General features: G+C 49.6%; 1 protein-coding gene across 3 annotated transcripts in view; it reads left to right on the top strand.

Moving 5' to 3' along the window:
- LOC146866700 (importin-9-like) overlaps positions 1-12,505 on the top strand; it is a 372,779-nt gene that overhangs the window by 302,263 nt on the left and 58,011 nt on the right. For all 3 annotated transcript variants that reach the window (XM_085600471.1, XM_085600450.1, XM_085600461.1), the window contains exon 10: positions 6,837-6,923. In XM_085600471.1, the coding sequence (XP_085456597.1) occupies positions 6,837-6,919 (83 nt within the window). In that variant the 3' untranslated portion in view covers positions 6,920-6,923. The remainder of the gene's footprint in view (positions 1-6,836; positions 6,924-12,505) is intronic.

Raw genomic sequence — 12,505 nt, forward strand, 5'->3', positions numbered from 1 at the left:
CACATTGAGTGATTTAGAACAAACTGTGAGAATTTTCACACACAAACCACTTTGCTGGACAACTAGGAAATTGATTGAGGCAGGCGAGCTCAAAGCACTTGGTCAAATGCTCATTCCGTATCTGAATAAGAAAGTACAGCAGCGTTCCTTGTTGGAAAGTCTACAGCGCTGCCTGAATTGTCGTTAGATTTTTAAGGAATTCACTGTAGACTTTGAACTTGTGAAAGAGTCCAAACTTGCAGCACTGGGTCTGAATTCCTATGCAGAAGTGCCAGCACTTTTTGATGGGGGGCATGGCTTGCTGCCGATTAAGATGGCCGCATCCTAGAGGCGCTCCGGGGGCAGAGTAGATTCCCCTAAAAATCCCGCACATAATCCGTACAATCATCCTACCTTGAAGACGACCATAGAAGACCGGAATCAGCGGTGCACCGATCGATCTGCCCTCCGGGCGTGTGAAGCTGGAGGGATCGGGTGAGGCGGTGCGGCCTGCACACGAGGCTGAGGCCGCGGACTGGCCTTGGACTCGGACCCAGCGGGCAACGCTCAACTGCCGGCTTTGTGAGCATGTCCATCAGAGCCGGCGGCCTGTACTGGGGGCTGTGCGGTGCGGTCGGGTACCGACACGAGACCGTGCTGGTTCCCCTCCCCCCTCTTCTCCCCCCCCCCCCCCCCCTCCCCCCTGGCTTCGGCATCGAGAGGCGGACGGAGGAGGGACACCTGTGGCGCTGGCTCCTGGTCGACCTACAGCTTGACCTGCCCTGAGGTGCTTGGGGAGGAGGACGGTCATGCTGCCTGCTGCTGCTGGGACCTGCGGTTAGTCGGAGCCCATCGGGGGATGAGTCGGGCCCCGGCTCCAGGTGAGGACTGCTGACGGGGGGAACGAGGTGCGGGACGGAGGCGGGAGCACCCACTTGGTGAAGAGTAGGGCCTGGAGAACCCAGCAGAGACCCGGCCCTCCACTACTCCTGAGCCCCATCTGTAAATGCTCATCTCCAGGGGACACAGCCCAAGCTAACAAGGACCTCGTGGTGGAGGCCATTATTGAAGCCATAAACTCTGGAAGCGACCCCTAGGGCGTGCAGGGCGACCCGGGGCAGCATTAAGCCGCAACTACTAAGAGGGACACCGACCCCGGGGAGAGCCGGCTGAATTAACGCCCGGAGCCCATTGCAGACCTGGCCTACTGAACAGGTTTCTCCAGGGCATGGTCACTGATGCCTGCACTCGGACGGTCTATACGCCCGGAGTGGTTGACAGAGGTGACTCGGCCAGGTGGAGTGCCCCCCCCCCCCGGGACCCCGTGTTTCTTGTCGGTGCGACCAATACTAGCGCTCTGCCCCGACACCTTTCAGGTAATTGCACGGCGGGAAAACCGCCAGGCCGCGCGTCGAGGGACAATCCCGCGGCTGGCGGTGGCGATTACCGGCCGGCGCAAAGTTCCCCAGACAAGAAGGGGGCGGGGCAGGGGCCCACCCACAACCGCCCAGGGCAAACTGGACAAGTATGCATACGCAAAAGACTTCCCGGCTCTGCCGGACCGCAAAGAAATTCCGGACAAAGCCCCGGAAGGAGAGGGAGCAAATAAAGTGACACTGGATGACATTATGGCCGCTCTCACTAATGTGCAGTCAACGGTGGGCACCATTTCTACGGATGTATCCTTCCTACGGGCTGACTTCCACGCCACGGACTCTACCTGGGCGGCTGCCTTGGTGTGAGCTCTCTGTGGCGGTGGATGGTGATTGCCTACTTTGCACTATTGACTAGCGCTATTTTAAAAACTGGATTTTATTGTTTTATCGTTTTTAATTCTTTGGTGTATCTTATGTGAAGTGTATTGAAGTGTATTTATTCTGCCTTTACTGCTGCACCTTCTCTCCTGAGGCGCAAAGCCGGGAGATCTTTCCTATACTCTCGCTGTGTTTTGGGGGCTTAGGGGACTCTCTTCTTACCTGGGGCAGCGGAGCGAAGTCGCTTTCACCGGTGTCGGCTCCTCGCTGCTCCGCGCTCTCCTCCTTCCTGCTGTGCTCTCTGGGCGCCCCTCTCGCTGGTCAGTGGACAGCGGGATAGTCGCACGGGGACGGCGGCCATCTTGAGTGAGGCTGGCTCGCTGGTCGGCGGACTAGGCTTGCTGCCTCACGGGCGGGAACTATAAAACTAGAAGGTGATGACTCCGCGCAGCGGACGCGCATTGCGGAGGCGCCTTTCCCGCGCCAAAGGAGCGCCTAAGGATAGCCCGTCTGCGCCCGTCAGCGTCCCGGATGCGGACGGGTGCGGAATAGTGGAGTACACTGGCCCTCAGCTGCGTGCTTTAAGAACTGACCTGCACAGCAACTGTGGGGTATGTGACCTTGGTACAGGGGAGAATCTGAGCTGTCCAGGGTGCGGGTGGTCCTTGAGATGGGACTGGGTGAAGCCCATGGCTCCCAAGCTTAGTCGGCAGTTAACCTTTACGACGACTCATAACTCGGACGACCGGTCTTTCAATTGTGCTCTTTTAAACACTCGTTCGGCTTGCAAGCATGCTCAAGATCTGTTCAGTTTCCTGACCGATTTCAAGCCAGCCTGTCTATTTCTTACTGAAACATGGCTTGATGATACGTCGGGCCCAGATATTGCTAATGCCTTGCCCCCCAACTATTACATACTTAGAAAAGACAGGATGAACAGAAAGGGTGGGGGTGTAGCATTGCTGATAGATAGACAGTACGAATGCTCCATTATCCCCACGAATGAAATCCACGGGGTTGAAGCATTGGGTTTTTGCCTTTCCTTTTCGCCGGCTCAATCCTGTGCCGGTCTGCTGATTTATCGACCGCCAGGCCCCTTGGGATCTTTTAGCGAAGAGCTTGTTACTATAATATCTACTCTGAGCATTCAATTTAAACATTTTATCCTATTGGGCGATTTTAACATACATTTTGATACTCTGGCTGCCACTGACACTATCCAGATACTTGATATCACTGCTCCCTTGGGCCTTCTACCCTACGTGATATCGCCGACCCACGATAAAGGCCACACATTGGACCAGATCTTCTCCACCTCTCCCATCTCTGTTGCACCCCCTCTTCCCGTCTTATGGTCGGACCATTCGTTACTAACTTTTAAGATTCAGTCCCTGTTCGCGGGGACGGGTAGGCCTGTCGGATGTCAGTCCCGCCTGTCACGCCCCTTTCATCTAGTCACACCTGAGATGATTGAGCACTATAGGCTATCTCACCCCTGTTCTCTCACCGGGGACTTAGAACTGGACCTCCTTCGCTTTCAAACATGGCTAGCACAGTGTTTGGAGGACTTAGCCCCGCCTAAGCGTTCCCTTAAGAAATCCTCACGTGCCTCTGGCCCCTGGTTCACACACGCTCTCAATACCAGTAGAAGGCTTTGTAAGAAGGCCGAGAGAGCTTGGCGTGCCAACTATTTAGATTCACTAAAGGAGGCCTATAGGTCCTGTATTAAGGCTTATCATAAAGAAATTTATGTAGCCAAAAAAATGTACTTCACCCATAGGATTGAAGAAGCTGCGAACACTAGCAAGGAAATTTTTGCTATTGTTAAAGAATTTACCTCTCCTGCCGCCAGCTCCCTCAAATGTTCCTTTTCTGAGACGTGGGTTTCTCAATTAGCCAGCTTCTTCTCCAATAAAATCAGGAGTATTCAGGCTACTTTTTCCTCTCTCGACCTGGGAGGACTGTCCTGGCCCAATACCCCGTCTGAGGTGCCTAAGCAGGGGCAACCCAGCCTGATGAGTTTCCCTCCTCTCCAACCTCTTGACTCTCTGGAATTACTCTTAAAAATAAGATCGGGCTCTCCGTTGGACCCTTGCCCTGCCAAGCTGTTGGCTAAAGTGGCCCATGTGCTAAACCCGATGGTGAACCCCATTATAAACCGCTCCTTAGAAACAGGCACAGTTCCTTCCATCTGGAAGCAAGCGATGGTCGTACCACTGCTGAAGAAGCCGTCCTTAGACCCCACTACTCATGCCAACTATCGACCTATCTCCTTGCTCCCAGCCTTGGCAAAAGTTGCGGAAAAGCACGTGCAGTCTGTCCTCTCGCTCTTCGTTGAGTCCCATGGTATTCTGCACCACACTCAATCCGGTTTCCGTGCCAACATGAGCACGGAGACGGCCCTGTTGGAGGTGACTGAGGCCATTAAGGAAGTCCTGGACTCTGGGGGGAAGGCAATGCTGATTTTGCTTGATCTCTCGGCGGCATTTGACACCGTCCCCCATGGCCGCCTTCTAGCGCGCCTTGAGGAGATCGGTATTGGTGGTACGGTACTCAACTGGTTTTCGTCTTTTCTGTCCAACCGCCAACAAACAGTCTGGGCACCCCCACACTCCGCGGTAGTGCCACCCATGGAGGTGGGTGTGCCTCAGGGATCAATCCTGAGTCCTACTCTTTTTAATATCTATATTTCCCCTCTGGCGGCACTTGCGGAGTCTTTCGGTGCCCAGATTGTCTCTTATGCTGATGATACTCAGCTCCTTTTCTCATGCGAGAAAGATATGGACTTCGATGGTGCTCTCATCAAAGGCTGTCTGGAGGCAGTCTTTAATTGGCTTCAAATGAATCAACTCAAATGCAACTCGGAAAAATCCGAGGTTCTCTTTTTTGGCTGTCCCCCTGATACGTGTTGGAAATCCTGGTGGCCGCTGGACATGTCCCCCCCCTCTAATGCAACACCGGTGGCAAAAAATCTTGGGGTTAAGTTGGACACCTCCCTCTCTCTTAAACCACAAATTATGAGTCTGGTTGGCCAGTGTTTCGGGGTCTTGAAAGCACTTAGAAAATTCCTTCCCCTCCTCCCCATTGCCCACAGGAAGACGACAGTGCAGGCCCTAATAGGATCCAGGCTTGATTATGCCAATGTCCTTTATCTGGGCCTCCCGAAGTCTCTCCTCTCGCGCCTGCAGATTGTGCAAAATTCGGCCGCTCGTGCGATTTTTGGTCTTGGTCATCGCGCCCATGCGTCTGGCCTGTTGCAAACCCTTCATTGGCTGCCGATCCAGAGGCGCATTGAGTTTAAAACGCTCACCCTTGCTTTTAAAACCCTTCATGGCATGGGCCCTAGTTATCTCAGAAAGAGGTTCATCCTCTATAAACCAGCCAGAGCTTTGCGCTCAGCGTCTCTATCTCTCTCCACGGTCCCAGCAATTAGGCGCGCCCGCATTGGTGGACGCTCCTTCAAGTACCTTGCGCCCCGGGCTTGGAATGCCCTCCCACTCTCTTTACGGATGAGTGAGAGCTTGCTGTCCTTCAGAAAAGAGCTCAAGACTTGGCTCTTTAGCCAATAAGCCCCCCCCCCCCCCTGTTTAGAGCTCTGTGGCTTCGGGTCTGATAGCGCCGGGACACTCTGCTTGAGTAGCTGAGCGCTTAACAAAACCCCGTTTAACATAACATAACATAACTTCCAGAAAATGAACGCAAGGGTCACGGAGGTGGAACAAGTAACGAAAACCCTGGCCGGGGACACAGCCACATTGCTTAAAAAAGTTAGCCACCTGGAGCCTGAAAACAAAATAATGGCGGCGAAGCTGGGTGACCAGGAGGGGCGCTCTCGCCGCAATAACGTCCGACTCACAGGCATTCCCGAGAGTGAAGGGGGCCCGGCCATGGACCTTTATGTTTAGGAACTTATAAAGACAAGACTCCAACCAAGGGGGCTCTCCACCTTTTTCTCAGTAGAAAGGGCGTACAGGGTGCCAGGCGGTAAGCCTAAGTCTAGAGCACCTCCCAGACCCGTCCTGACCCGAATTTTTAATTTCCGTGACCGGGATGCAATACTGCCAACAGCAAGAGTGGCCCCGCCGATTCGCATCCAAAACTCTGTGGTATCCTTTTTCCCGGACTACACAGCTGCGGTTACCAAAAGTCGCGGGAGCTTCTTCGAGATTAAAAAGGAACTTCGGCGCAGAGAATTTACTTACTCCATACTATTTCCGGCGAAGTAGTGGCGGACGGCAAAACTTGGTTTTTTGACACTCCTGAAGAGGCCCACGCCAACAACAGCGAGGGGTGCCCCAAGGATCACAGTCGAGAGCAGGAAGACGACGGCGCACAAAGGTCGGAGGCTGAAGAATGAAAAAAGGGGACGGGGCACAAATGGACATCGCCGACCTTCAAGGACTTATTCAAGGGCTGCCAATAAAGAAGTAATGAACACGCCGCCGGATGATATCCAGTTAGTGTGACCGTCTTCATCAGACGGAAGGGCAGGCCAGGGTCCGCGGCTGTAGGACTAGCCGTGCGGCTAAGGCGGGATTCGAATGAATAATGATCTTCAAAGAGGGGTTAGACTACAGCGTTCCCCGGACTTCTCACCCCCGAAACGCAAGTACTGTTACAGGTATTGGGTATGAAGTGCTCTGCAATGTTGGGGTGGCGGGTAGTTTTAAATCCGTATAGCAGGGAGGCAGGGAGGGGGATGGAGGAGTGGGTACGTTGTTATGGTTATGTTTTTTCTTGTTAGCGCGCAACACACAGGCACTCGTATATGACACCTTTCCAGACCTGGGTTGGCAGTGGCCCTGTTCATGTGACTCCGTTATACCAACTACACACTCTAACAGTAGTGACAACACCAAATAAAGAAGTGCCAGCACTTTAACCTTTTTAGGTGTTGTAAAAACAAAAGTTGCCAGGAGGGTGAACATAGTGAGTTGCAGAAAATGAACATTTTGGGGTTAGAAGTTTGGTAATACTGCATTATGAAGGATTGTAATGCTGTTGAAATAAAATGCAATGATGTATGAATTTATTTTCTGTGTCTGTGCATTCAGAAGGTGCTGAACAATTACTTTATAGTTATTGGTCGCTTTTTTCTGACAGGTGTATGGGATACGCACAAGGTCGCGTGCAGTGTAAATCTTCACCACCTGTGCACACATGGTTTGCAACATGGAGGAGCTTGAAAAGGTAGGAAAGCTTGATTTCTTTGCATGTGTCCTGTCCAGAGCAAATAGCAATACAAGTTTAAATAGGTTTTTTATTTCATTTCCCGCTTTGTGTTTCCATTCATGACCCACATGTGGATAGTTGGTACAGCTTCCTGTAATGACCATCTAAGATCAGAAATGTTCCTTATACACGCAAGACCTCTACAATCTACACTGCTCTGCTGTTTCTGTACCTTTTCCACACACATAACTACTTATCTGCTTCTAACCATGCAATGAAATGGTTCTAGCTGGAAGACCTTCATTGACACTTTGACTTTGATGTTAGTAATTGGTATATGCAGGTCATTAGCTGGCTGCAGCATTAGTTGTTAAGAAGTGAGTTTTAGTTTTCATTCCGTTTCTGAACTACGTGTGGTTTAATTTGGTTTCCAAACTACATGTCCTCAGATCTGATCTGCATGCTCAAATGAAACTTTGGTGCACATTGGTCAGGGGTTTTGTAGCTTGCCCTCTCGATGCATTGTAAATAGACTTGCAGAGCTTCACCTCTTGCACTGCCTGGATTCCCTCCTAGCTTCCATTGCTTTTAGACTGCTTTTTAATAATTCTCCAGTACTTAATTTCATCATGCTCCATGTTTGTTCCATTCGTATTGCTTGTCATTCAAAAGCTTTTCAATAAGTATCTGTTTTGAATCAACATTGTAAGCTCGTTCTGCCCCCTCCCCCAAAACCTCACACCCCGCTCTTTCATGTTGGATACGTTTCTGCCTTTTGTGCGGGCATAGCCTTTTGTCATGTAATATAAGTAGTTGAAGCGTTTAAATGATTTCCTAATGAAGGAAGGAAAAAAGTATCATTGCTCGATAGGAACTTCTGAAACATAATTGGCTGTAATCAACCAGTTTTTAAGGATACTCCTTAGTGCTGACTATAGTTAATTACTTCTAATAGGCTCTCATTGTTGAGCGTTTCACATCTCTTTTTAGTTGCTGAACTTTAGTAGTGTCAAAAATTGCTGCACCATAACTTAGTTTCTTTTCCCTTGAAGGTTGTTCTGAATGTTTTATTCATGTCCGTGGTAAGGTGGTATCTCCCTCATATTATTCCTCAGCAGTCTTTTTCAGCCTCCTGTTATAGTTCACAATACATTTGCGTGACTCCATTCTAGTCTTTTGCTTCCACTTACTTCGATTTAAGTGTCTTTGTCCATGAGTGTCTTTGGTTCCGCATAATCCCATGTTGACTTAAGCGTATGAACAGTTCACCAAAATGACATTTCATTTGTGTTTTAGCCTTGTGTGTCTTGATCAATGCAATTTCTTTTGCATCTCCTCATGTTGAGGGTATCTGATTGTTGTAAATAAGACTAGCTGAATCCTTCTTCAGAGGCACAGAAGCAGTTTATTAGGCAATAACTGTAGGAGAGTAGGGTCTGCTTTCTATGTTCACCCCCACTTTTTGCTTTTGCTTTACTGGTTTTCGACTTAGATGTGGCTGTGGGCCTGCTAACCAGACCCACAGCCCTGCTGTTCTCTCTCTAAATTGATACTATGTACTTTAGGTACATAACCCATTTGGATAGGATCACCTTATTGGCCCCTGTACAGTGTACCTTAGGTACCCAGGGCATAGGTGTACCCTAGGCCTACCAGGGGCTGCAGCATGTATTATGCCACCCCTGGCCTGGCCTTCCATTATGACACAACTGGCTTATCACTCAGCTGGGGCAAGGTTGTGTAATCACTCCTTGCTTAGGTGTAGTATTCCTATACCTACCTTACATATAGACACATGTGTACCTATCAGCCACTCCTATGGCAGGCCTTAACAATCCTGGAGGCAGAGTGCTTGGTAACATGTGAGATGGTGCTCTAGCATGAGCTGAGCCTGTCTGCAGCTTTCGGAACCATGTCCTTATAGCTGTTCTATGATATAGCCTACCATATAATCTTAAACGGTTATGGTAACTATGGTTTGGCTTTATCAAAACATGTACTGTAAGGTGTCTAACACTTTGGAATAATACCCCCATCCCATTTCTGGGGATGAGGATATTATCCCTCCCTTCTAGAGGGAGAAGACATGTTGTAACCTACTTACCCGGTTAAAGTTAACCAGAGCCCCAGTATCACAAAATGGATGCTGCTGCCACAGACACGAGTCTGACCTCCTGCTGCTGGGAGTGATCCTGGCAAGGGAGGCTTGGACAATAGGTTGCCTGCCTTGGGAGGTGCGAGCACCACCCCAGACAGGCCTTAGTGTATTGGGGCAGGGAGGGATGAAAAGAATGAGACATGCCTGGGGCACACAAGGTGTCCCGTGCATAGTCCAGTTCAAACCGGTGCTGGGGCACTCCAGCCCCAGTCCTGGCGCGAAACTGGACAAAGGGAAAGGGGTGTAACCACCCCACTCCCAGGTCCCACCCATAAGGCGTGACCTAGCAGGTAACCCAGCCCCCCAGATTAGTATAAGAGTGGTAGCTGGGCCCCAGGAGATTAGATTATCCTGAACCTGCAACTTGAACAGAAACTCTGGACCTTCGACATTCGACGAAAGAAGAAGACTGAAGAATCTCCCTTGTGGCCAAGGAGTGGCTACCCTGTGCAAACAGGCACCATCAAGAGACTACCCTTTGCTTTGCTAAAGTTCTACAAGGGACCGACTGCAGAGCCCGACCAGAGCCTTGACTTCCAGACTTCTCCGACCCTGATCCACATCCACAGCCGAGCTGAGATCCGTGGAGGCGACGAGAGACGTGGGACCGGCTACCTGGGAAAAGTGGCTAGTATCTTCCAGCGCAGCTTCTGAGGCACCCTCGAAGTTGTGCACAGGGGATTGAGAAGCCCCAACCCCAAGCACCATCTGCACCGAAGATCAGCCCCCCACACTCCACGAGTCCTGCGTGGGGCCCTTCTGCATTTTCCTGCTTGCTGCGTCTGTCCGGTTGCTTGCCCGTCGGCTAGTGGCCTTTGTGACGACGCATCCAGAAATCTTCACCGCTGGTTTTGCTCCTCCAGACTGGCTCCCGCTTCCTTGCAAAAGAGAAGCACCCCAGACCTTCCTGGTCTGCACCAGAAGCAAGTCCTCCGTTCTTCGTGGGTTCCGCTTGCCAAGGCTTGGTGAGTCCTAGTCCAACTTCGACGCCGCCGACAGCAAGAGCCTTCATGGGACAGCTCGCCTCCTGGTCCTGGTCGTCCTCGACGTTCCCTGGTCCTTGTGGCTGCAGCGACAAGCTTCACATTCACCTGCAATCTTCACGACATCGCCTGGTTCCTTCCTGGTTCCACGTGGTCACTGGCTAGTGACCTTGACTCTGTCCCTTCTGCTTGCAGGTCTCCTCTCTTCTTGATCCCAGCCTTGGGATCCACCGGACACTCTTCACTGACTGCCTGTCAGCAACTTTCCTTCAGGCATCCATAGAAGTCCACGACGAAACCCGACGCAAGTTCACACCTATGCACCCGCAGTCCGTGGGCTAGGTAACTTGGGTACTTCGGTGCTCACAAGGGTAGTGACTATCCTAGGGTCTAGTTTCCGAGTCTCGACTCTCTAGCTGCTTCAGAAGTGTCCTTAAACTGTTAATTGCTAACAACTACTATTTCTATCGACTTTTACGCATTACGCGTGAGTGTTTCCACTCTGCACCTGAATCCCGTGGGCCTCCCACTTCCTAACTGTTGCTAGTGTAGTGTAGCCCCAGCGATTCCCTAGGCCTATCCTATTTCCGTGACAGTGGTCCTTATACCACTTCTTTAGTATATGGTTTGCGTGGCCCCTAGGGCCTAACTGTATTACTTACCTGTGTGACTTAATGTATGCTTAAATAAGACTGTGTTGTACTTACCTCTAATCTCATAAAGAGTGCTGAGGGGTTGACTAGAATAAATACACTTTATTTTATATATATATATATATCTGTTGTGGTGTCCTTTCATTTGGTATTCAAGGGATTATATATGGTATCACAGCTGGCTTCACATGCCATTCAGAGTTTAGCCTAAGACTGCTCTTGTCCATGCTACCACTAGGATAGCTGGTCTATAAGGTTGACTTTACAACCAATCACCATAAGGGTATTTGGACTGATATAAGGTGTACACTAGAACTAGTGACATCATACATCAGGCCAACTTCTCACAATAACCCATTGACACCTAAAGGTCTGGCACCACAGCTGAAACTGTTAATCAGATTTCTAAAGTGCACAGCTACTCCACAGTGTGTGCCGGACACTGAGGAAACATTTCCGTCAGTACCTAAAAAAAAAGAAAAAACAACTTATGTACGAGTGTACATTTGTGGTGGTGCCTGCACACTTATACATCACTCTGGGGCTGCAGTAACGGCATGACGAATATACACTTGTGATGACGATTGCACTCAGATACAACATTGTGATGAAGATGATGATGATGAACAGCGTTGGCAAAAAGCATTTGGCGAAGTCCGTGGGTCTGCAGTGGCCAAGCCAAAAGGCGAACCTGATTTATTTATTAATTTTGAACAGCCTTTGGTTGCATGAAAGACTTCTTCAGCAAAACTGCGAATCTTTAATGTGCCACCATTGGTTATTGGTAGAGGAGAATATAATACATCATAACAGACACAAGTGCTTGATATTGTGCAGAATAGATGCAAAATCTAATTCCACTTTTCATCACCTAACATACTATCAAGGGTTTGGAGACAAATTGCACTGGACTAGCAAGTACAGAAAGTACACTCTTGCATAAAATAATATGTTAGAGTTCGCTCTAAAACATCAACAAAACTAAGGTGTCTTTTCCAGCTTTAAAGGGGAATGTTGTCAAATTCTGGAAACAAATGTGTTGAGAAAGTCGGAATCTACAACATGGAGCCTACATGTGTTCTGTATATGTACAAGGCACCTACTGTTATATCTTTGTATGAAAGTTTCTTTGACTGAGAATAGGGAAGAACAACTGCTATCAGCTCAAGCGTTCTGCAAAGGCATGGCCATGTTAGCAAATGTTGCATTGCCACAAAGGCTTATTAATTTATTCTTACCTAGGCGACTGGTTTCTTAATACTGACTCCAGTCACAAGGTGCTTTAGAATCTGCAGACAACCACCTCACTACTTCAAGTCTTGGGTCTGTACATTTCTGGTTCTTACTGGTATCCCACACCGAAAATCAAGGGATGATAAGTTATTTTCCCTGGATTGGGAGTTACCACGTGGACCCGGGAATACCGGGTCCAAGTCCTGCATGTAGAAATAACTGACCAAAAACTGCACACATTTGCTACCTGTTTCATTCAGGTGGTAAATAGGTGCAGGAGATGTTCTGGCATGTAGTAAGGTATGAGGTGTTGGGGGAGAGCAAAGCTGATGATCGGGGACTGTTTGCTGTTCCTCATGTTGTCTCCAAAGAACATGCAAGGGTGTGGGAGAATCTTCGCACAAAGACTTGGGTCAGCAAACCCCAGAGTTTCTGGACCTGTTGATTCCAGAGCAGGATGTACTGGGAAAGATAAACAGTCCAGCATCAAGATTGCTCTGTGTCCCTGCCCTTGGCCACTCGTAATGAAAGCCATAGGCTTTTTTTGGTTAATGCTAAAAATAAAGAATCTGG

Source organism: Triturus cristatus, chromosome 1_2 (assembly GCF_964204655.1).
Source record: "Triturus cristatus chromosome 1_2, aTriCri1.1, whole genome shotgun sequence".
Taxonomy (NCBI): domain Eukaryota; kingdom Metazoa; phylum Chordata; class Amphibia; order Caudata; family Salamandridae; genus Triturus; species Triturus cristatus.